Below are 20,079 nucleotides of genomic sequence, written 5' to 3'. Positions count from 1 at the left end.
TAGCCGGAAGTAGGGGCGGCTGACAGTCAGACTGTTTCGCACATTACATAGTACCACACTACTTAACTATAACGGGTAGCTCTCTGGCTTATACCCTCGCATGGGTTCCGGGTCAGGTCCTTGCATGGTGTATCGCACACACACTCTCGGAACTCCCCTACGTTCTCCCTTATGGATAGTTCTGACCGATATCTCAACAACTGCTGTGCACCGTAAGGGGCTGCCCGTAGGTACCGCGGCCCAGGACGCCGCCTGTCCGGACCCGCCCGCCGCCACGCCACCTAGCGGCCGCCTGCACGTCGGCGCGCTCGCTCTACTCGTCGTCCTCCTCCGCCTCCTCCAGCCACTTCATGAAGGGCTCGATGTCCTTCAGGAACACGGCGCGTCCCTTGGTGTGGCTGCCCTTCTTGTACCAGTGCTGGATGGTGTCCTCGCCCACAATCTCCGCGTTGTACAGCAGCTTCATGATATCGGTGAAGCACTTGAGCATGCGCGTGTCCTCGTAGCAGAACACCTGTGAACACAAAGAGGATGTGAGTGATCAGGGCGGGTGAGCAGCGCCGGTGCATTGTTCGATCGCCGCCGCAGCCTCCGAAAAGTGCGCGGTGTCCTAGGCTTCCGGTGCGGTGCGAGGTGCGGGCTTCTGGAGCCTTACACGCAAACGCACATCCCCGCTGCCATGCATCGCGTTGCGGGTCTTGCTCCGATGCCAGTGCTGTCGGGCACACCTGGATGGTGTTCAGCAGCGCCAGCTCCGCCTTGGCGTTGGTGGCGAAGGTCGCAAACAGCTTGCCGTGCGACTTGAGCTTCTGCATCAGGGCCTGCGTGATCTGCTGCTGGTTCTTGCCCGTCAGGTTGATGGACTTCATCAGCGCCAGCCACGACACGCGCAGCACCTGCGTCCATTCATCCAGGCGTGTGACCGTCAATGCCCGCTCTCGTTCTCATGCCAGACAACAGTAGGGACAGACATCCAGCCAAGCTTTGTGTGGCAGCTACCGCTCACGCAACTTGCCCACGCGCCCCCTGGTGCCCGCCCCACCCGTGCCCCCCCCTTCCCACCTCGCCGTCGGGCAGGTTGCTCTCCTGCTTCTTGGACTTGGCGATGTTGAGCACCTCGGACACCGCCAGCGGCGGGTCGGCGGCGATGGCCTCCGTCAGCGCGTCCTGCAGCTCGCTGACGCGCAAGTCAATCTCGCGCTGCACGTCCCACTCCACCAGCGAGTTCAGGCCAGCGGCCTGCAAGCGCACGAGTATAAATAGGATGCAAGGTCAGATCATGTGGAGGCAGTGACGGGGCCGTGGAACAGCGCATTTGCTGGCCAACCTCGCCACCCTCCCGACGAGCGGCGCGCCATACGGTATCGTTTGGCCCGCAGGCTGCGGCGCCTGCTTGAACCCCGCCCGACCCACAGCCGCACGCGTGCCGTCCCGCCCCGTGCCGCACCTTGAGCACCAGGTGATACTCGTGCGGCGTGCGCTTGTTGGGCGGCGCGAAGTCCATCAGGCGGTTGGCGATGTTGGCCTTGGCCAGGATGGACACCAGGTCGTCCAGCGTGGTGTCCTTGGCCAGGAACTCCTGCGGGTGGGGTGGAGGGACGCGGAAGGCGGTTGGGTGTGGGGGGGCGCGATGACGACCATGCGATGGCGGGTGATGCTTCTTAGGCCACCCATCCGCCTGGATGTTTGACAGCACCGCCAGGCAGGATTACCGGTCGGTATCCGGCCCACCCTGCCGCCCGCCCTGCCCCCGCCCGCACCTGGAAGAACACAATCATGACCTCCAGGACCGTGCCCTTGGCCACCAGGCGGTCATTCAGCAGCGCCGCGAAGATGTTGCCGGGCACCACGCCGATCTTCCACGAGAACGTCAGCGCCAGGGCTGTGAGGCAGGGCAGGCAGAGCGGTGGAGGCAGCCATGTAAGGGCCACGTCAGTCGTTCGTTGGGCTGAGACGAGTGCAATCAAGGGAGTGCTCGGTATCAGCGTGCTCCCCTAAGCTGCCGGGGCTGCATTGAACCCGGAAAGACCCGCTGCTGGAGCTGGGGCTGGCGCTGCTGCTCTGTTGGCAGCCCAGCTGCCAGCGCCAACGAAAGCGTGCACTTGCTGCGGCTCGATCCCAGCGTCAGTGTGCTCACTGATGGCGGTCCGCTGTAGGTCGCCCGCGAACACAGACACGCTGGATCGCCGTGGCGAACGTCAAAGGCACGGCTTCGGCGCCAACGCCACGCTCGCGTTCGCTAAGCCTCTGGCTGTGCGAGTGCCCCCTGGGCCTGCAAGCTCCGTATGCGGCGGCACCAGCTCGGGCAGAAAGCCCAAGGACGCCAAGCCGGACAGGTGACACCAGTGCCGGCGCGTGTTTTCGCCCGCATTGGGCCCTTCAAGCTTGCCACCAGGCCACCGACCCCCCACTCCTGCCGCCCGTGCCTCTATTGCGAACGCAGTCTGGTGTCACGGCCCCGCGTGTACACCGAGCGCAAACCCTTCTAATCTTCTGCTCAGAAAATGCTTGGCCGCAGGCCTTTGCCGGCTTGCTGTCGCCTCCGCGGAGGCCGCCGGCGCCTGGCCCTGTACCTCAGCAGGCTGCTGCGAAAGCTGCGCCACACCTAGGACCCGCCAGAGAGAGGCTAGGCTAGGCAGACGTGGTGCCGCTTCAAACATGTGGTGCTGATCGCCGTTGATGCTGCCATCGCCGCGGCGTGGCGAGCTCTCCCTGCTGCGGTCCTCCTGCCGGTTGGCGCCTCAGATGCTGGGTCCGCTGAACCCCATAAGGCACACGCAATGCGTTGTTCTAATACTAGCTCGCATAACACTGGACCCTGGTTCCGGGGCTTCTGTGCTTTTATCACCCTCGCAGGCAACCGTGCTACTGCTCACCAATCCCCAGCTTCTTGCGGCCGACGTCGTCGAAGAACTCCAGCGACAGCATCAGCTTCACCAGCGTGTTCTCCAGGCCGCGGATCAGGAAGGGGCGGCGGCTGGCGAGCAACAGCAGAACGCAGCAGAGGAATGGTAAGGCACCGCAGGACGCACAGCACGTCTGGCTGGCTCGGAGCCGTGGCGTGCCAAAACCCTGAGAGTCAAACTCGCTTCTCGCACACGTCTTTCAATATGCATAGCCAAGAGCCTCTGACACTGGTAATTTCTTCTTACCGCGTGAGCGTCTGGAACAGCTTGAAGTAGGGGTTGATGGCTTCCCGGGTTGCCTCAGCGGCCAGAATCTGCAATTCGCAAGCCCCCGTCGCGTGAGTAAGGTTTCCCCGGAATCCTCTGCCCTCAGAATGTGAATGCGCTTACGTTGGTCGCGAGGCGCATCTTGTCCTCCGCCGCCAGCTGCGCGCCCGTTCCCAAGCGGCCACCCGCGAAAAAGACCTGGAAGAGCACATCGCCATAGCGGGAGTACTCTAGCTCCGCGCCGTCGAGCGCCTTAGCGGCCGCCTCGAGGTCCGCCTCGAGGCCGGCCGAACCGTCATCTGACGCCGCGTCCTGGCACAGCGTCACGATCGCATCGGCAAACGAGCCCGGATCCTCAGGGATAACGATGTTCCGCTTGCGGGTCTTGACGTTAACGCCACTGCAAGGAGAAATGGAGCGATCTTGTCAAGTTTTCCTTCCGGCTGCTTTCTAATGGTCGCTCATTGGACTTACGCAAGTGTCGGCTTCTCCTCCTTCGTACTGGAGGTACATGCGGGCAGCGGAAAGCAAAGTCAGGGTTGCAGGGGCATTTCAGCCCAAACTTCCAAACAACTCGGCTAACCTCATGAGAAGTAGAAGTTTAGGTGCTAAGGCTCAAGCGCCTGTAGATTTCTAGGCGGAGTATGCGAGGAAACGAGAGTCGAAGTAGGTCTAGCAAACAGTCAGCTCCCCTAGCACTACCTAGCCGACATGCCCCGACATGCCCCACCATGCCGTACGCAAGTAATGTCGGCCCGGTGCCGGACCCCGCAGCAATCATGACCGCGATCTTACGTATCACCCAATGGCTGTATATGTGCAGTCTTAAAAGTCATGGGCGCTAGGAGATGGTGCTGTCCATCCTGGCGGGTTTGGGGAAGCGCCCCACGAGCAGAACTAGGGGCCAAACGCAGCCCCACGAGTTTCGAATATGCACGTTAATCCATAACAAGCACAAACAGAGTGTGGGGTAGCTTACTTGCGCGTCCTTGCGTGGACATGTCGGCACAAGTGCCCAAATGTCAGCACATATGCGCTGGGCTTTCAAGCGCTGGCGTGCATGAGTTCATGCAGTCACCACAGGCCACAACGGCGAACCAGCCGACTCACCCCGCCATCCAGTTACCTAGTCAACCCACTAACAGGCACGCAAAGAAAGAGGATACTGGCAGGAGCACTTCGAAACCACTGCGAAAACCGAACCGGCACTGAACAACCTTCTAGGTTAGACTCGCCCACCCCATCAACGGCGCGTGGCACAGCCGGCCACACTACACCACAACCCGAACCCATCACAACCCTTCACAGCAAGTAGATTCTGCGCAAACCCTCAGCAGCAGCCCGCAACCCTCAGCACGCAAGGCAAGACCGCCTGGACCGCCCGAAGCCACGAACACGTGAAGAGGCAGCTGGACGTCTGATGAATTGGGAACACCCGCCCGGCCGCTCTCTAGCTCGTGATGCCCTCCCTGAGGTTGGACTATGCCGGCCCGCCAGCTATCTAAAACCCCTCACCACTCCAGCTGCATTGGATATGGCGACGGGCTGCTGGCTTCCAGGCCCAACACACGGCCCAACATACATTCGTACACATGGCACGTGATGCACCAGCCCCATTCCGTGCCCCTTACATCCCAAATCGACCCCTAACATCATGGCCGCAAGGAGAAGCCTACAACACGGGTTTGCCAAGGTCCGCCCCGTCGCCCGCTTGCCAGGCTATCCCGAATGGCGGGAGAATGGCAAAGCAAGTATGCCAGGATGTGGGTGGACGTCATTGAATTTTAAATGCTATCTGGTAGCAGCAATTGCAAGCGGGCGTGCTCAAAGGACCTTTCGGGCGCAGTGTCGACGCGGCGCCCGTGTCACAGTCGTCGTGACTTTTGCCCGACAGCGGACAGGCTATGCAGTTATTTTCTGCAAGTTGAAATTGTTGTAAGCACAGTATGGATGTGAAAGGCTGGACTGAAGGCGGGTGCAAACGTCCTTGCTCGCTGCACTCGGATGATAGACAAAGATAAGACCCCGTCCCGACACCCGCGAACCACGCTGAGCACACCTCCATTGCCTGCACGCTCATTAGCATTATTCCTTAGGCTAATTAGCACTCGGGCGACTACGTATCATAGTGGGCATTCGGCTTGTTTGTTTCCCTCAACTCTACCTTGTTGCCTTGACGTTTCCCATAACACGTTGGCACATTTCTAGGGCTGGCCGGGTGGCCAGCGTGTAGGAAACATGATCAATAGGCAGGCAGGAGCCCCAGCACTAGGCGCGCGGTGCCCAACGCGCGAGGTGCTGACGCGAAGGTGCGGTAGATCAATATTAGAGGCCTTCAACGGCACCGTCGTAAGGATGGACGCCTGTGGGCAAGCGGGCAGGCGACGTGGACTGCAATTGTCAGCGTTATTTGAAGCAAGCAGCTTGCACGCGCCCTGCAGGCCGTGCGTCGTCCGCGTGTCTGCACCAAGGCTTGAGGACGTAGAGCCTGCTCCTTCAGATGAGGTTCCAGCGACCAGGGCTCGCTATTCTCGCTTCGCACCGCCGCCGCAAGTATCGGGCGCGAGTACCCTAGTCGAGACACCAGGTCGCGCTGCTCCCCAGGCGCAGCGCACCATCAGGCCTAAGCAGCAAGTGTTGAATGAGGGAAATGAGGGACCATACCAGCAAAGCACGCCCCTCTCGCAGCGGCAGCTCGAGGACTTCAGTGCAGAAGTGCTCGGCAGCAGCTCCAGCGTCTGGAGCGCTGAGGCTCGCAACCTTCCAGCTTCTACGAGCGACAGCAGCTCGTCGCTTGACAGCGTGCTGGCCCATATCAAGGGCAAGGGGCCAAACACCATTATGGCTACGCTCTCTGGGCTCTCAAAGCGGGGCGAATTCGACACGCTGCTTCGGCTACTGCAGGAGCTGAACAAACCCATGCTCGAGGTGGTGTGCAAGAGGTGAGAATTGAGCTGTCCAGTGCGAAGGGGCCCACGGAAATCGACATGTAACAGTCGTGTGACGTTGTTTTGACCCTTCTCGACAGGTGGCACTACTCGTCCTTCATCGAGGAGGTCTGTTTGACCATGAAGGCTAAGCCAGCGGTCGTGTTTGCGAAGATTGCGGCACCCTACGTGTCGAAGCCAGCGGCGCTGTTCATGGCGGTGCTGAAGGCGTGCGCGCGGTGCCGCGACCTGGATGCGGGCATGACGGTGGTGGAGCTGGCGCGAAAGAGCGGCGTGACGGTAGACGTACAGATGATGACTACGCTTATCAAGGGTGAGGGCGGGACACGCCGGATTCGGGCGGGGGAGTGTCAGTGCCGGTTGTAGCGCGAATCAATTCCGGGCGGCACGCCTGCGTTTCGTGCATGGTTCCTCCCTGTAGATGGTGCCTCCTTACTGATGGCCCTTCTTGAGGGGCAATAGCAGAAGTAGCTTCTCTGGAAAGGCTGTCGCGCACAATGGAAGCGGCCACGGACAGTCGTGTTGCATGCGTGCGATGCGGGGCGGTCGAAACGACGATCGCTGTAGCCCCTATCTCCGACCCTAGCACCATGCTTGGGCCGGGTACAATCCCCGCCATAAGCCCTCGCTATCCCCAATTCAATCCACCCCAACTCGTGTCACTCGATCTCCCCACACGCGCACGCAGTGTGCAAGGCGGTGGGCAACGTGGACAAAGCGTACCGCGTGTACCTGGAGATGCGCGCTGCGCAGCTGCGCATCGACAGCCATGTGTACGGCGCACTCATCGCCACGTGCGCGGAGGCCATGAAGCGCGATCTGACCGTGGTGCATGAGCGCAAGGACCAGTGAGTGGGGTCTTAAGGGGTTAAGGGCGGGTGGAGGTCGAAATGGCGGCATGACGGGACAGGGTACTCACTCTCAGCGACATTGCCTTAGGTGACCAAGTGGACCGGGATGGCCGCCCCTGCTCCTGTTCTTGCATGCACGCCTCGTCGCCTACCCCTCCTGACCCTGTACAACCCTGCCTCCCGCCACCTGCCCAGGTATGTGCTGCTGGAGCGCGCGTTCCAGTACGTGGCGGACGCGGAGGCGGCGGGCGTGACGCTGCAGGCGCCCGTGTGGAACTCGCTCATGGTGTGCGCCGGCCGCTCCGGCGAGCTCAACCGCGCCTTTGAGGTGCTGACCATGATGCAGCAGCGCGGCATTGGCGCCTCAGCCACCACCTACGGCTCGCTCATCGAGTCGTGCGTGTGCGCGCGGCAGCCGGAGAAGGCGTTGCGCGTGTTCGAGGTGGCCTTGCACAAGGTGGGCCCTGGGTGTGGGCGTGGGTGCAAGCGTGGATGCGGGCTAGGGGACCGCTGTTTGCGTTTGGGATATCCAGAAGTGAAAGCTTGGCGGATGCGGGCACTATGGGTTGTTGAGGCCACCTGCGCTGGGGCCGCCCTGGCCGGCTACCCCTGTCTGCATGACGCGCTTACACGCTGCCCTCCCCCCCCCCGGTGTTGTGCGCCTGCTGCTGACCCAACAGGGCTTCGAGTCGGAGGTGAAGCTGTACACGCAGGCGCTGTCGGCGTGCATGCTGCCCTTCCCGGGGGCCTGGGACCGCGCGCAGGCCATCTACAGCGCGCTGCAGCGCTGCACCAGCGTGCGGCCAGACAAGAAGTTCTTTGCCTGCTTCATGGCGGTGGCGGGCCGCTGCGGGCGGATGGAGGTGGTGTTTGAGCTGCTGACGGAGATGGCGGCGGAGGGCATCCGGCCCAGCAGCACCAGCGTGTCGGGCATCATCCACGCCTGCCTGGACCAGGTGGGCCGGCAGCGGATGACAGGGGGCGATGGGCGTGGTGGCTGGGCAGGAGGGAGTGCGAAAACGGGCGGAGGCGGCCTTGCAACGCAGCGCGCGAGCCGACATTGGTGTGTAGCCGTAAGGAGAAGGGTGCACAAGGCCTTCGATAGGAGGACAGGATATGGGTGTAGGCAGGCATTTCTAGGGGGCATCTTTTCAGTACCGCATAGGCCATGCTCCGAAGTGGCAGAAGATATGAACCAAGCAGGCGAAGGGAGCGCTGCATGCAAGCAACGAAGGAGAGAAACAGTATACGACACACGTTCCTCACGCCCCCGTTTCTGGACCCCCTGCTCTCCCCGCTTACCCGTCTGCGCAACCCCATCCGAACCTGCAGGGCAACGTGGCTCTGGCCCGGCGTGTGTACGACCTGTGCGCCAAGCAGAGCGTGTACCCGGTGCCCAGCCAGTTCAACCGCATGATGGACGTGTACGCCAGCGAGTTCAGGTGGGGAGTGCGAGGCAGGGGGCGAGGCGGGCGGATGGCAGGCTGGTGGGAGGCTGGCAGGCTGGGTCGCGGAGAAACCGGCGGATGAACGATGGCGGGTCGTGATTGGGAGGGAAGGGTGTAGCGGGATGTTTGAAGTGGGATAGCAAGTGGGTGTAGCGGGATGTTTGAAGTGGGATAGCAAGTGGGTGCAACCGGCACAGGACGGTTGGCACGCAGAGGGCAGGGAGACAGACTCGGGCACATGAATTCGGCCCGCATGCCGATCACCACTGGGTGGGTATGCCGCTTGAGTGACGACGAGCGGCCCGGCTTGAACGCGAGCTGCGAACTGGCCCAGCGTTCGCCCAGAAGGCAGGATGTGGGAATGAATGAGGAATGGACATGAGGCAGATGGGCTGCGACCAAAGAACGGTAGGGATGCATCGCAGCAGCCAAACAAGTTACGTCCCAGCAACCCAGCAACCGCACTGAATCCTTCCCTCTCAAACTGCGTCACGCACCACGACAGGTTTGGGGAGGTGGTGAGCCTGCTGTGTGACATGGTGGCGGCGGGCCGGCAGCCCAACCTCAACACCTACCGCATCATCATCAACGCCTGCGAGGTCACGGACCAGGCGGGCCTGGCCTTCCAGGTGTTTGCGCTGATGCACGCCAACAAGGTGCACATCCTACAGGGCAAGTTCGCGCAGACCATCTACTACATGCTCATCAAGGCTTGCTACAACCAGGTGCGCCGGAGAGCGAGCAGCTCGTTGGGGCAAAGGTCATTACGCCACCGCAGCTGGTTCTGGAGCAAAAGGGCGGGCCAGTTGGGCGGTTGTTGGGCTGCTCTCTACACGTGCAAAGAATTATGGAGTGATGCGCATACCATTGTCATCGGAGTGCGCCTTTCTGATGGCAGCGTCGGTTTCGCGTGTTCCCTTCCGCGCAGACGCGCTACCTGTGGTTGTCAGGCGGCTACCCGCCGCAGGGCCCCGCATCCGCGTCCGGCGCCGCCTCCTCCGTTAACGGCGGCGCCAGCACCAGCGGCCACCACCACGCCTCGTCCTCGCCCTCCTCATCACACCACCCGCACGCGTCGCCCTACAGCACGGGCATCCCCGCGCAGCGCAAGATGGAGGCGGAGAAGGTGCTGGCGGCTCTGGGTGGGCACAAGCTGCGGCGTGGCGCGCATCAGTCCAACCCGTTCGATGGGCCGCCCGACACCATCGACTGGGCCAGCCATGCGCTGAGCGCCTTCCACCACATGCTGGGCCGCGGGCATCGGCCCTCGCTAGAGCTGCTGGACGTGTGAGTGCAGCAGCTGGGAGAGGGGAAACGAGGGGGGAGCAATGCGGAGAACGGAACTCGGTGAATGAGGAACTGGAAAGTGGGTTGTGCAGGCACGCACGCCAGTAAAGAGTTTAATGTGATGCAGCGCTCTGGACCAGCCTGGGCAACAACGGCTCCTGGTAACCAGTCACTGGCACTTGCATCTGCACATCACCAATTCATCTCTCCTTCCTTCCATCCTTGCCCCCCGCCGCTCAGCTTGCTGAACTGCATGCGCGCCAAGATGCTGCCGCCCGACGACTCCACCGTCCCGGGCGTGCCGGGCGTCTCGGGCGCCATGGCCGCCGCCGCCGCGGCGGGCTTCGCCGCCTCGCCCTTTGTGCCGCTGCGCCCGCGCAACGCGGTATTCGAGTGCGCCTTCGAGCCGCGCGCTTTTGCCGTGCTGGAGGAGGCCATTGGCCGTGGCCTGCTGCCCAAGTTCGACCCTGACGCCCCGCTGGTGATGGACATGCGGCGGCTGCCGCCCGTGGTGGCTGAGGTGTACGTGCTGCATATCCTGCAGACGCTGGACCGGCGCGCGAAGCGCAAGGCGGCGGAGGCGGAGGCAGCTGCCAAGAAGGCGGCGCTGGCGGGCATGGACCTGGACAAGGCGGCGGGCGTGACGGACCGCATGAGCATGGCGGACCGCGGCCTGGCGGCGCTGGCGGGCGCGGCGCGGCCGCGCGTTAAGGACAACTACCACCACAGCATCACGCTGCTGGTGCCGCCTTTCAACCCCGACCTGGTCAAGTGGCCCAGCTACCTGGAACGCATCATGAACCGCTACACCGACCACGTGAGTGCGGTGCAGGCAGTGGCGCGGTCGGTGGCGCAGGGGGGTGAGGAATCGGGCAGCGGGTGATGGGACGAAAGGTCAGCGGGCAAGGTGCATGAAACACAAAAGCAGTGGGCGATTGTGATAAAGAGACAAGACGTAAGACAGTAGGATGCCGGAGACAGAGAGACGGTCATAGGAATGTGAGTCACCCGCCAACGATTCCTCATCTGCAAACCCCAACCCGGCCACCCCACTTCCCTTCCGCAGATGACGCCCGAGGAGCGGTCAAAGCTGCAGCGCCGCAACGAGTACCGCCGCTCCCGCGCTCGCCGCGCCGTGAACGGCTCTCCCGCCGCCGCCGCGGCGGCCGCTGCCGCCGCGCTGTCGCTCCGCCGCAACGCCGCGGACGCCGCCTCTGACGGCTCTGACGTTGAGGCCAGCCGCCACGCCGGCACCGCCGCCAGCGACCTGGACGAGCTGGAGGCCGTCATGGCGGCGGCGGCCGACGGCGACGGCGAAGCCGCCGCTGCCGCGCGCGGCCTGTGGGCCCGCGAGGACGTGGCCGCCATGATGGCCGCGGGCGTGCCCGCCGCCGGCATGGGCGTGGGCATGGGCGACAGCTGGGGTAGCGACAGCGACGTGAGCGACGGCGAGGGCGTGGACCCGGCGGGCGGGCAGTACCGCGCCGACTTCACCACCGGCCTGGCGGTGTCGGCCACGCTGCAGCGCATGAAGGTGTGGATGGACATGGACTACGCCAACGGCGCCATCACCGTGTTCGCGGTGGAGGTGGCGCGGTGGCTCAAGCGCCGCCGCCAGGCGGCGGAGGCCGCCGCCGCGTCCGCGGCCACCTCGGCGCCGAATGCCGGCGGCGCGGGTGGAAGTGGCGCCTCGGGCGCCGGCGACAGCAACGGCGCGGGCGTGGGCCACATGTCAGCCGGCGTGCCGGTGGGCGGCAACGCCGCGGAGGTGGCCGCGGCGGCTGCAGCGGGCATGGGCGTGTCCAGTGCACGCATGATGGGCCGCGGTGCGGCGCTGGGCCGGGGGCTGCCAGGCGTGGAGGCGCAGCAGCGCAACATCCGGCTAGGCATGATGACCGGCTCCGGCACGCCGCCACCGGGCGGCGGCCCGCCTGCTGGCGCGGTCGGCGGCCCGCCTGCCGGCGGCTCGGCCGCGGGACGCAGCCCCAGTGTCAACGGCATGGGGCCGGGCAGCGGCGCCGTCTCCGCGGGGGGCCTGTTCCAGCAGCACCAAGCGCAGTCGCAGCAGGCGGGCTCCATCTTTGGGCCCGGAGCGGCAGGTACGGCGGCGGGCGGCGCGGGCAAGACGCGCCAGGCGGCAGCGCACAGCAGCCCACGCGGTGCGCAGCGCCCCAGCTCCGCATCGGCGTCGGATTCAGCCGCGGACTCGCCAGAGCAAGCTGTGGCGCTGGAGTCTCTCGCGGCGCGGCTGCCCTCGCCCTCTCGGGATTCGTCCTCTAATGCGTCGCTCAACCGCCCTGGCGTGCGGCGCGTGCGCAAGGCTGGCGTGACGGTCACCCCTCACACCAACGGCACCAGCGCTAACGGTGTGAACGGGAACGGCGCCAACGGGCACACCAATGGCAGCTACACCAACGGGCACGCGTCAAACGGGCACACCAACGGTGCTAGTCACGGGGGCGCCAGCGCGCATCTGTCCATCAACGTGCCGTCTCAGCACGCGGTGGAGGTGAGCGTCGCGCCCGGCATGCCCGTTAAGATCAACCCGCAGGGCATACCGTCGCCAGCAGCAGCGCCGGCAGCGGCGGCAACGGCTAGCACATAGGCGGGTGGCGTCAGACGGCGAACGCGGGATGGCTACGATACATGAGATTGGAGGAGCACAGCTTCTGGCGAGTGGCCAGCAGGTCACACAATGGCGCGAATGCGCGAGGTTTGCGAGACTGCGAAACACAGCTGGTGATTTCATTGGCGCCTGGTGGGTTCTCGGGGCTCCGGGGTGACGTTGCGGGTGCGGCACAGGGAACAGTGACATGCAGCCTCTGTCAACCGTGGTAGTGGCAACGAAGCAAGCGATCTTGCCCCGGCAGCTTTTCTGGTCTGGTCGAGAGTTGTGTAACGAGTAGTTGTCAGGCGTGATGTTTGACTTGGTCTTGGGAGCATGTTGAAGGGGTGCAAAATAACACGGTTGCATTGACAACGCGCCCGGAGGAGCCGCCGCCTGCTGCAGCCGCATGCGTCATGTTTGGGGCGCGATGCGAGTTGTGCGCATGTGCGTACGGCAGATGCTAGCTACACAAGCAACAGTTATGTGGCACTGGGCCCTCAATTTTGCTGCGCTGTGGGGTGCGCCAGGCAGAGCACCGCTGGGGGCGAGGAACACGTTTTGTCTGCATGTGGTGCGTTGCGCGAAGTATGCTACCGCTCAGTGTGCAGCGGCGCGAGGGGTGCCCGTGGCCCCATGCTTATGTGATGGCGCGTAGAGGTTAGCTTTCCTTGATTGAGAGCCACGAGAGTCGTCACTGTTGTGGCGCACGTGCGGCAGGTTGCCCCAGATTACAATGCTGAGCGGCTGGTCTACACAACCCAAAAGAAATGTCTGGTGTACGTGCATCGGTGGTGAGCGAGCTGAGGCGAGGCGTGAACACACAAGTGGACCAGGCCCGCACAGGGCAACACCAGCTCTGGCTTCGCATGCAGAATAGAGGAGCTCGAGTACGATGGTTACTGTTGCGAGTTTGGATCTGAGCGTGTGGGTCTGAGCTGGCATACTTCTGCTCCATTATACCCGCATGCACTCGTGTAAGGTGAACCTCTAGAACCACATGCGGCCTCACACCGGACCGCAAGGTGACATCAATGCCGACGAAGGAAGAGCACGCCGGGGTGGGGCATATAGCTTATTGTCGTAGTCGGTTGACGAGTAGGATTTCTGCCAGTCTGTGAAACTGATCACGTCGTATCCCTGCTCGTGCACCGCCCATGTGCTTCCCGCTTCTTAAATGCGGAATCGCAATCCCAGCTCCTCAAGCAACCCCGGCCAACCGCACGTGCACGCCACGCGACTCCAGAAACGTGTCCATCGCAACAGCCGAACCTGCATACCGTATGCCAGCTTACAACCACGCACTGCCAATTCGGCGATTTCCCGCCTGCGTGCACGCATGCACAGGCCACGCCGCACACGCCAGCTTTGCACACGACATGCCCCGAAAAGCCGCCCTAGGGCGCCAGGTCGGGGCCCTGCAGCAGGAACTGGTTGTTGACGAGCGGGTTGTTGAATAGGTAGGCGCCCAGCGAGGCGCCCGCAAAGCCGCGCGAGCCCAGCGCCACCTCCACGCTATTGGCCAGGTAGCGCGAGCGCTGGTAGCTGTACAGCGCCTGAGCCAGCGCGCGCGCCTTGGCCGCCACGCCGATCTGCGGGATGGCGGGAGAAGGGAGTGCCAGGCGGTGGGGGAGGGGTGCAGGTCAGGAGTCTCGTGCGTGCAGGACAGCGCAAGGATGAGCAGCGGCACCCGCAGCAGTACCAGGTTTGCGAATCGGTGCACAGCCCACTGCTTCTTTCGAGTCCGTTAAGTAACATTGATCTGCCCGCCTGCCCGCCTGTGACTGCCTGTCCGCCTGTCTGCCTGCCCGCCGGCCCGCCGGCCCGCCTGGCTGGCTGACCGCGGCCCGCCTGGGTGCCTGCCCAACTTGCCACCGCGCCGCCGCGCCCTGGCCATACACTTGCCTACCTGGCCGCGTGAGCGCGCGGTGCTGGCTGTGAGCGCCAACACACTTGGCCCCACCCGCGTGAACGTGAAGGGCGTGTAGTAGTTCCTGTTGGGCCGGGCGCAGGTCCGGCGATGGCGTTGCACCTCATCACTCCACCACCCATGAACCATACTTACCCTGATGCACGGCCTCCCCGCTGACCTCCCCTTCTGATTACAGTTCTAAATATTACAGTTCTATTCTCCCCGCCACTCCCCGGCAGCACCTCTCAAGGTAGTAGTCAACGAGCAGGCCCGCACGCGCAGCCTCCCCCGCCGCCGTCAGCAGCGGGTCCGCCTCCGCAATGTACAGCTCGCCCGCGTAGATGGACACCGGGTACGGCACACCTGTACAGCACCGGCGTGTGCGGCAACTGAATGAACACGAGCACAGTCGCTGTGGTGCTGTCGGCGCGTCAGCGGTGTGCGCCGGGCGCACCGCAATTGCCCAGTTGCTCCCGTAATGTACATGGTATTCCTCCCCCATGCCGGTGCAGGGGCTGCGACGCACCAATCAGGCTGGCGATGGGTGAGAACAGCACGCGGTCGGTGTACGGCACGTAGGGGCCCAGGGCCGCCTCGTACGGGTTCACACCTCCGCCTCCACCTCCCGTGCCGTTGTTGTTGCCAATGCCGCCACCAAAACCGCCATTCCCGAAGCCGCCACCAATGGTGCCGTTGCCCCTTCCAAGGCGCCAGCCGAGACCGTCGCCAGGTGTAGCGCTGCCCGCCGCCGCCGGCGTCACACTCCACGTGCCCGGTTCGAACTGCGCGGCCTGCAGGGTGGCCACACGCAGCGCATCCAGCTGCAGACCCGCGGGCCCGTACACCGCCGTCGGCGTGCCGTGTACGGCGGTGCCAAAATCCTGCAATACCGCGTCCACGAGAGCGGGGATGGGCGTGGCCGTTGAGGCGTGTGGGTGAGGGGATTGCATGCCCGAGCGCCGCGGATGGGTGCTGCGATTGAGAGGGCACCCGCACCCTGGTCACTTGTAGTGTACACGGCCAGCATGTATGAAAACGAACAATAGGGCGTGGTCGCAACGTCCGTGTCCCCGCGCTCGGCAGTCCGCACACACACCTGTGTATAGTCGTCGTCGTACAAGGGCTGTGCCAGCTGTGCCACCATGGGTGCGTGTGGTGCCAGGCACAGCCCCGGCAACCCCTCGCCAGCCAGCGTGCCTACCCCGGAGCCCCGCAGCCCTGCAACTCCCGATCCCGGTCGGCCAGCCCCCGCCTCCGCGCACTGCAGCTCGTCCATACCCGCCCGGTACAGCGGATCGAACAGCGGATTGCGGCCGTACGGATCGTCCTCCAGGTCCGGCACGATGTAGTCCGCGTCGTACAGCTGCTGGTCATGCAGCACATGCATGGGCACGTTGATGGCAGTTGCCTGCAAAGTGCCGTTGCCTCCGGTAGAAGAGTTGGAAGCGTGCAATGGGGTGCTGCCCAGTGTGATACTCGGCGACAGGGCCACCTGGGCAGCAGGTGTGGTGGCGGCACTGACGGAGGGCAAGCCTGTCGGCCCGAAGCGGGACGGCGTGCGGAGCACCACCGCAGTGCCGCCGGTAGCCGGGCTGCTGACGTCTCCGGCGCCGCCGGTGCTGCTGTGGTCACCCTTCTGCCTCTGCCATACCAGCAGGGGCGCAGGAACCGATGGCGTCGCTGCAGCGCCAGCAGAGCCGCCCCACAGGCTGGCCTGGCCAGCGCTGCCGGCGGCTGGGGAAGAGGGGGATGTCGGCTGCGGCGCAGCGTCACCGAACATGAGGATGGGTCCGGCTTCACTGCTGCTCCCATCGCTGCTCCCATCGCTGCTCCCATCGCTGCTCCCATCGCTGCTCCCATCACTGCTCGCGCCACTGCTCCCACTGTTGCCGCCAACACTCCTCGTAGCGTCGCCGCCAGTGCCGGTGCTGCCTGCCGCGCCTCCGGCAAACGTGCTAGGATCTAACCCCCCTAGCACGATGTCAGACCCATCCCCTGCTATCCCTTGCTGGTGTGTCGCCGGAGCGGGCGCAGCAACAGTTGCTGCGGGCGTGGCGCTGACTGAGGTAGCCAGTCCGCCTGAACCCACACCGCCCAGACCGTATGAGTCTGCTAGGCTGGACAGCAGGGACCCGGGCAATGCCAGGCCCTGCCCTGGCTGCTGTACTTGCTGAACTTGTTGCAGGGTGCGGCGCATAGGGTGCCCCGGCAGTAAGTCCTGTACTGCTACTGGATTTGATCCCGCGGTCGTGGGCTCGCGGCCGGGCTGGGGTGTGAAGGCTTCGGCAGCCGTGTCCTGCTTTGAATGCTGCACCCATCTGGTAAGCAACTCTTGCAGCCGATCCAAAGCCCTTGTGTGTGCGCTACCCTGCTGCTGCCTAACCGAGCCGCCAGCAGCAGTAGCAGCAGCAGGCTCGCCGGGTTTCTGCATGGGCATCGCGGGATCCAGGGTGCGAGGACACCCTGCCGCCGGGCGCAGCCAAGGCTCCGGCTCAGTAGCGTGCATCCCTAATGCCCGTGCCGTGCGCTCTTTTCCTGCTGCCGTTGCAAATGCGCCAGGCCCTGGACAGCCAGCCCCCTGGCGCCAGCCGGGACTTAGGCCCCCCGCGCTGAAGACCAGCAACACCAGGCTGAGGGTCCTCCGTGGCCGGCTTTGACATTGGGAAGTGGATTCTTGACGTCGCATCTGGTGATGCATTCATATAATGTATGGTATGCCTGTAAATATCGTATGCGTCTTCTCCCATAAGTTTGGGCAGGAGGCCCTCCGCTCTTGGATGGCACGAACCCGGGCCTTACTTGGTTCCATCCTCAACAAATAAAAACAGCGTGTGCGTCCAGTCGCGCCCCCGTGATAACCGTTTTAGCAATGTGCCAATGACGATATTTCGAAACGTGACGTCGCGGACTAGCTGCACGCGGCGGAGCCGTGAAGCTTTGTCGCTGCTACTTGCGGCGCTTCTCCTCCTCCCCCAGAATAGTCACGGGCGCCTGGTCGCTGCAGCGCTGCTTAGAGGCGGCAGTGAGCATGGGGCATTCGATGCGACCACAAGCCGCCACGTGGCAGGCTCGCCAGTGCACGATGCCGCAGCAGCCGCTACGCCGCTGCCGCAGCGTCACCAGCACCACGCCGTGCCCACACTTGCCAACATACCTTTCGAGGACGCAGTGTGGTTTGAAGAACTGGATGAGTACGACCAGCATGTGGTGCAGCTGCTGATGCAGGAGCATGCGAAGGCTGTAGCAACAGGCGGCGGCGAGGCTGTAGCAGCTGGAGACGCTGCAGCGGCTGCGGCTGCTGCTGCTCAGCTGCAGCAGTCGCTGCAGTCCCTTACGGTCTGCGGCATGCCGCACCACTGGGACTACGGCGCGGATGCAGACGAGGTCGATGAGGAGCTGTGCTGGGGGCTGGACGCCGTGGCACTGGAGGAGCCGCCGCCACCGCCGCCACCCTCGTCAGCACAGCAGCTACTGCCGCCGGAGCACGCCTTGGTGCAGGATCAGGTGCAAGGTGCTACAGCCGATGGTGACGCGCAATCGGCTGGTAGAGCGGATGGCAGCACGGGCGCGACCGTTGCGGCTGCAGGGCCCTCAGCACAGCCGCCACGGCGGCGACACTGGAGGTGCGGGGTGGAGGATGAGGCCTGCTGGGCGGCGGCAGTAGCAGCCTCAGCGCCCGCAGGGACCCAGGGCTACAGCCACCGCCGAGTGCTGGAGCACGTGCTGCTACAGCCCGTCATGCGTTATGTGCCTAGCCGTCCGGATGGCCGCAGCGGCAGTAGCCAGAACGACTTGCTGGCTGCGGATGAGTCGGAAAACCTTACGACGGGCGAACCAGACAGCAGGCACGTTGCGCCGTTGCCATGGTGTGGCGGTGCACGCGCTAGGAGCGCTCCCGGGGTAGCAGCAGCAGTAGCTCCTGACGCCCTCCGCCAGCGGGATGCCTTTGCCCGGACAGCTGTGCAGTTCACGCCGGTGCAGTTGGTGCCAGCTACGAATGCGTCCGCAGCACATGCAACTGAGCCCAGTGAGGGCCGCGTCAGCGTGGAGCCCGTGAACCTGGATGGTGTTGCTGCCGGGGGTGCAGACTACGATGTGGGAAGCGGCCGAGTGCTGCTGCAAGTTACCATTGGACTGGCCGGGCGCGGCGCGCGTAACTTGCCCATCTCCGTCATTGTGCCCATCCAGGACTTTGGGGTGAGTGTGCCCGAGTGCCGCCACATAGCTGCCGGCCGCTCGCGATGCGTGCCGTGCATGTAATTTGACCGACCGCTCTACCCCCTGATCCCACACCGATTGGATGTCAGATGATTGCCCCCAACCTCCCGCCCTGACGCATACGTGCATACGCTCTGCAGTTTGACTGCTCCACGCTGAGCGGTCTGGACGCCTGCGCCGAGCCGCAGTGCCTGAACTTCTTCAGTCTGGTGCGCAGCGCCAACAACTCCGTTAGTTGCCAGCAGGTGGCGCCCATTCCCCCGCCCGGTCAGTGTGCGTGCATGCGAGTGCGTGGTGATGTGCGTACGGCGGCAGATGTTGCTGCTGTGTGTAAGGCGAGCCTGTACATCATGGAGCCTTCCTTGATAGTGCGCCCTTACGTGACCTGGCCTCCTTGCAATCTGCATGCTTGCAGGCTCGGTTGCGGCGGCTGCCGCCGCCGCCGCCACCACAATCGTGGTGCCGTACACATACGACCTGCTGTTTCAGTTCGGCAACAGCCCCGTGCTCGCTGGGCTGTCGCTGGGGGCGCAGGTGCTGTGCGCTTAGCCATGCTTGGTACCGTACCTTAGCGTGGGGCCTCGCGCGCTTGCAGCTGATTTGCACGTACATGCGCACACGTTTGCGGTAAACATTGCCGCAACTCATCCACCTGTTCCCGCCGTCCCGTTCCCACGGTGATGCCGCAGTCGTTGGACAACCTGCGCTTCACCACCATGATAAACCAGTTCCCCTCCGTGACACGAGACAACACCAACACCGCGCGCGTGGCCACAGCCGGGGTGCGTGCACACGTCATGTGTGCCTAAACAGCTCTGGCACCGGCGGTGCATGCATCCCTTACTCGTGGTGTTGCGTAAGAGGCTTTGCAGTGCTTCAGAGTCATCGCCTGCCACACTCGCCAGCAGCCTCGGCCAGGCTTCAGCTGCAGCCCCTCGCCATGTTCCTCTGCCCCTGAACCCCACAGGGCTCCTTCCAAGCCTACGAGGGAGTGCTGCAGCGGCAGCGCACGTCCGGCAACACAGGTGAGTGGCCACGTCCCGGCACGGTAACCTCGTTCAGCTGCCTACACCTGTTGCAGAGCACAGCGCACGCTGACAACTGCTCCAGCCTCTTTCTTCCCATACGTGTAGCCGTTCCGACCTGGCACAGACCATCAGCGTGGCGCGCCGGCCTTGCCGAGTCTTGACCTCGGCACGCGACCCACTCACCCAGCCACATCATGCGTGCCCTGTGTCCGACTGCACTCGCTGCGTGCGCAGGGGGATTCGATACCGCTGAGCCACTGACCTTCACCGTGGGTCTCAATCTGGGCACCACCGCTGACACATACATCAACCGCCTGTCGCTGCCTGGCTACTCGGCATCAGAGCGAGGCGTCACGGCGGCAGGCTCGGCGGGCGCCGCAGCTGTGGGCGGCGCCAGTGACACACGCCCAAGCGTGGCCTTCGGCCTGTCGTCTGTAATTCTTGGCGGTTGAAGTTTAGCCCTTGCATTGGGGGTGGCCATTTGCTATGCTGGCGTCCTTGGAGTTTGCCGACCTCCCCTGGTGCGACAGGCAGGCGGATTGGGGGTCCTGGGTGTGCCATGTAGCGCATGAGGCACATCCCGCAGCCTGCCCGTACTTTCTCAGTGGG

At 64.0% G+C, this 20,079-nt stretch overlaps 5 protein-coding genes across 6 annotated transcripts; 3 read left to right on the top strand and 2 right to left on the bottom strand.

Annotated features, from left to right (window-relative positions):
- Positions 1-29: 29 nt before the first annotated feature.
- Positions 30-3,843, bottom strand: CHLRE_06g298350v5 (uncharacterized protein). The gene is made up of 10 exons (XM_001691404.2): positions 3,757-3,843; positions 3,648-3,674; positions 3,297-3,573; positions 3,153-3,220; positions 2,877-2,977; positions 1,761-1,882; positions 1,448-1,579; positions 1,063-1,239; positions 729-896; positions 30-514 (listed from the first exon to the last, which is right to left on the bottom strand). The coding sequence occupies exons 1-10, from the start codon at positions 3,759-3,761 to the stop codon at positions 314-316; spliced, it is 1,278 nt and encodes a 425-aa protein (XP_001691456.1). The 5' UTR covers positions 3,762-3,843; the 3' UTR covers positions 30-313.
- Positions 3,844-4,003: 160 nt separating this feature from the next.
- On the top strand, positions 4,004-5,124 carry CHLRE_06g298326v5 (uncharacterized protein). The gene has a single exon (XM_043063553.1). The coding sequence runs from the start codon at positions 4,656-4,658 to the stop codon at positions 4,821-4,823; it is 168 nt and encodes a 55-aa protein (XP_042924259.1). The 5' UTR covers positions 4,004-4,655; the 3' UTR covers positions 4,824-5,124.
- A 79-nt stretch (positions 5,125-5,203) lies between these two features.
- CHLRE_06g298300v5 (uncharacterized protein) lies at positions 5,204-13,449 on the top strand. The gene is made up of 11 exons (XM_043063552.1): positions 5,204-5,482; positions 5,615-6,115; positions 6,202-6,434; positions 6,810-6,969; positions 7,168-7,429; positions 7,653-7,928; positions 8,305-8,414; positions 8,926-9,145; positions 9,349-9,707; positions 9,948-10,524; positions 10,774-13,449. Exons 1-11 carry the CDS (start codon positions 5,412-5,414, stop codon positions 12,310-12,312), a joined length of 4,308 nt encoding a protein of 1,435 aa, XP_042924258.1. The 5' UTR covers positions 5,204-5,411; the 3' UTR covers positions 12,313-13,449.
- A 32-nt stretch (positions 13,450-13,481) lies between these two features.
- On the bottom strand, positions 13,482-16,533 carry CHLRE_06g298251v5 (uncharacterized protein). The gene is made up of 5 exons (XM_043063551.1): positions 15,321-16,533; positions 14,751-15,105; positions 14,467-14,587; positions 14,222-14,306; positions 13,482-13,904 (listed from the first exon to the last, which is right to left on the bottom strand). The coding sequence occupies exons 1-5, from the start codon at positions 16,419-16,421 to the stop codon at positions 13,710-13,712; spliced, it is 1,857 nt and encodes a 618-aa protein (XP_042924257.1). The 5' UTR covers positions 16,422-16,533; the 3' UTR covers positions 13,482-13,709.
- A 420-nt stretch (positions 16,534-16,953) lies between these two features.
- Positions 16,954-20,049, top strand: CHLRE_06g298225v5 (uncharacterized protein). Of its 2 annotated transcripts, XM_043063549.1 has the most exons (6): positions 16,954-18,421; positions 18,583-18,709; positions 18,858-18,976; positions 19,132-19,224; positions 19,410-19,467; positions 19,705-20,049. In XM_043063549.1, the coding sequence occupies exons 1-6, from the start codon at positions 17,102-17,104 to the stop codon at positions 19,920-19,922; spliced, it is 1,935 nt and encodes a 644-aa protein (XP_042924256.1). In that variant the 5' UTR covers positions 16,954-17,101; the 3' UTR covers positions 19,923-20,049. The 2 variants fall into 2 exon arrangements, with proteins under 2 accessions (XP_042924256.1, XP_042924255.1); XM_043063550.1 differs by lacking the exons at positions 16,954-18,421; positions 18,583-18,709 and having other exon boundaries at positions 18,804-18,976.
- Positions 20,050-20,079: the final 30 nt, after the last annotated feature.

The sequence above is a fragment of the Chlamydomonas reinhardtii genome, chromosome 6 (assembly GCF_000002595.2).
Source record: "Chlamydomonas reinhardtii strain CC-503 cw92 mt+ chromosome 6, whole genome shotgun sequence".
NCBI lineage: Eukaryota > Viridiplantae > Chlorophyta > Chlorophyceae > Chlamydomonadales > Chlamydomonadaceae > Chlamydomonas > Chlamydomonas reinhardtii.
This window is presented reverse-complemented; position numbering and strand designations above follow the sequence as displayed.

What these genes read in the sequence shown, in the direction of transcription:
- CHLRE_06g298350v5 (XM_001691404.2), bottom strand. An exon ending in GAGGAGAAGCCGACACTTGC is followed by an intron (nt 3,574 to 3,647) that starts GTAAGTCCAATG and finishes TTCTCCTTGCAG; the next exon opens with TGGCGTTAACGTCAAGACCC. An exon ending in CCGCAAGAAGCTGGGGATTG is followed by an intron (nt 1,883 to 2,876) that starts GTGAGCAGTAGC and finishes CCTGCCTCACAG; the next exon opens with CCCTGGCGCTGACGTTCTCG.
- CHLRE_06g298225v5 (XM_043063549.1), top strand. Translation starts at nt 17,102, where the DNA reads ATGACGATATTTCGAAACGTGACGTCGCGGACTAGCTGCACGCGGCGG. An exon ending in TGCCCATCCAGGACTTTGGG is followed by an intron (nt 18,422 to 18,582) that starts GTGAGTGTGCCC and finishes TACGCTCTGCAG; the next exon opens with TTTGACTGCTCCACGCTGAG. An exon ending in CGCGCGTGGCCACAGCCGGG is followed by an intron (nt 19,225 to 19,409) that starts GTGCGTGCACAC and finishes TGAACCCCACAG; the next exon opens with GGCTCCTTCCAAGCCTACGA.
- CHLRE_06g298300v5 (XM_043063552.1), top strand. Translation starts at nt 5,412, where the DNA reads ATGATCAATAGGCAGGCAGGAGCCCCAGCACTAGGCGCGCGGTGCCCA. An exon ending in CTCGAGGTGGTGTGCAAGAG is followed by an intron (nt 6,116 to 6,201) that starts GTGAGAATTGAG and finishes CCTTCTCGACAG; the next exon opens with GTGGCACTACTCGTCCTTCA. An exon ending in GTGTACGCCAGCGAGTTCAG is followed by an intron (nt 8,415 to 8,925) that starts GTGGGGAGTGCG and finishes GCACCACGACAG; the next exon opens with GTTTGGGGAGGTGGTGAGCC.
- CHLRE_06g298251v5 (XM_043063551.1), bottom strand. Translation starts at nt 16,421, where the DNA reads ATGCGCCGCACCCTGCAACAAGTTCAGCAAGTACAGCAGCCAGGGCAG. An exon ending in GTTGACTACTACCTTGAGAG is followed by an intron (nt 14,307 to 14,466) that starts GTGCTGCCGGGG and finishes CCGGCCCAACAG; the next exon opens with GAACTACTACACGCCCTTCA. An exon ending in CCGCGCGCTCACGCGGCCAG is followed by an intron (nt 13,905 to 14,221) that starts GTAGGCAAGTGT and finishes GCCATCCCGCAG; the next exon opens with ATCGGCGTGGCGGCCAAGGC.
- CHLRE_06g298326v5 (XM_043063553.1), top strand. Translation starts at nt 4,656, where the DNA reads ATGCCGGCCCGCCAGCTATCTAAAACCCCTCACCACTCCAGCTGCATT.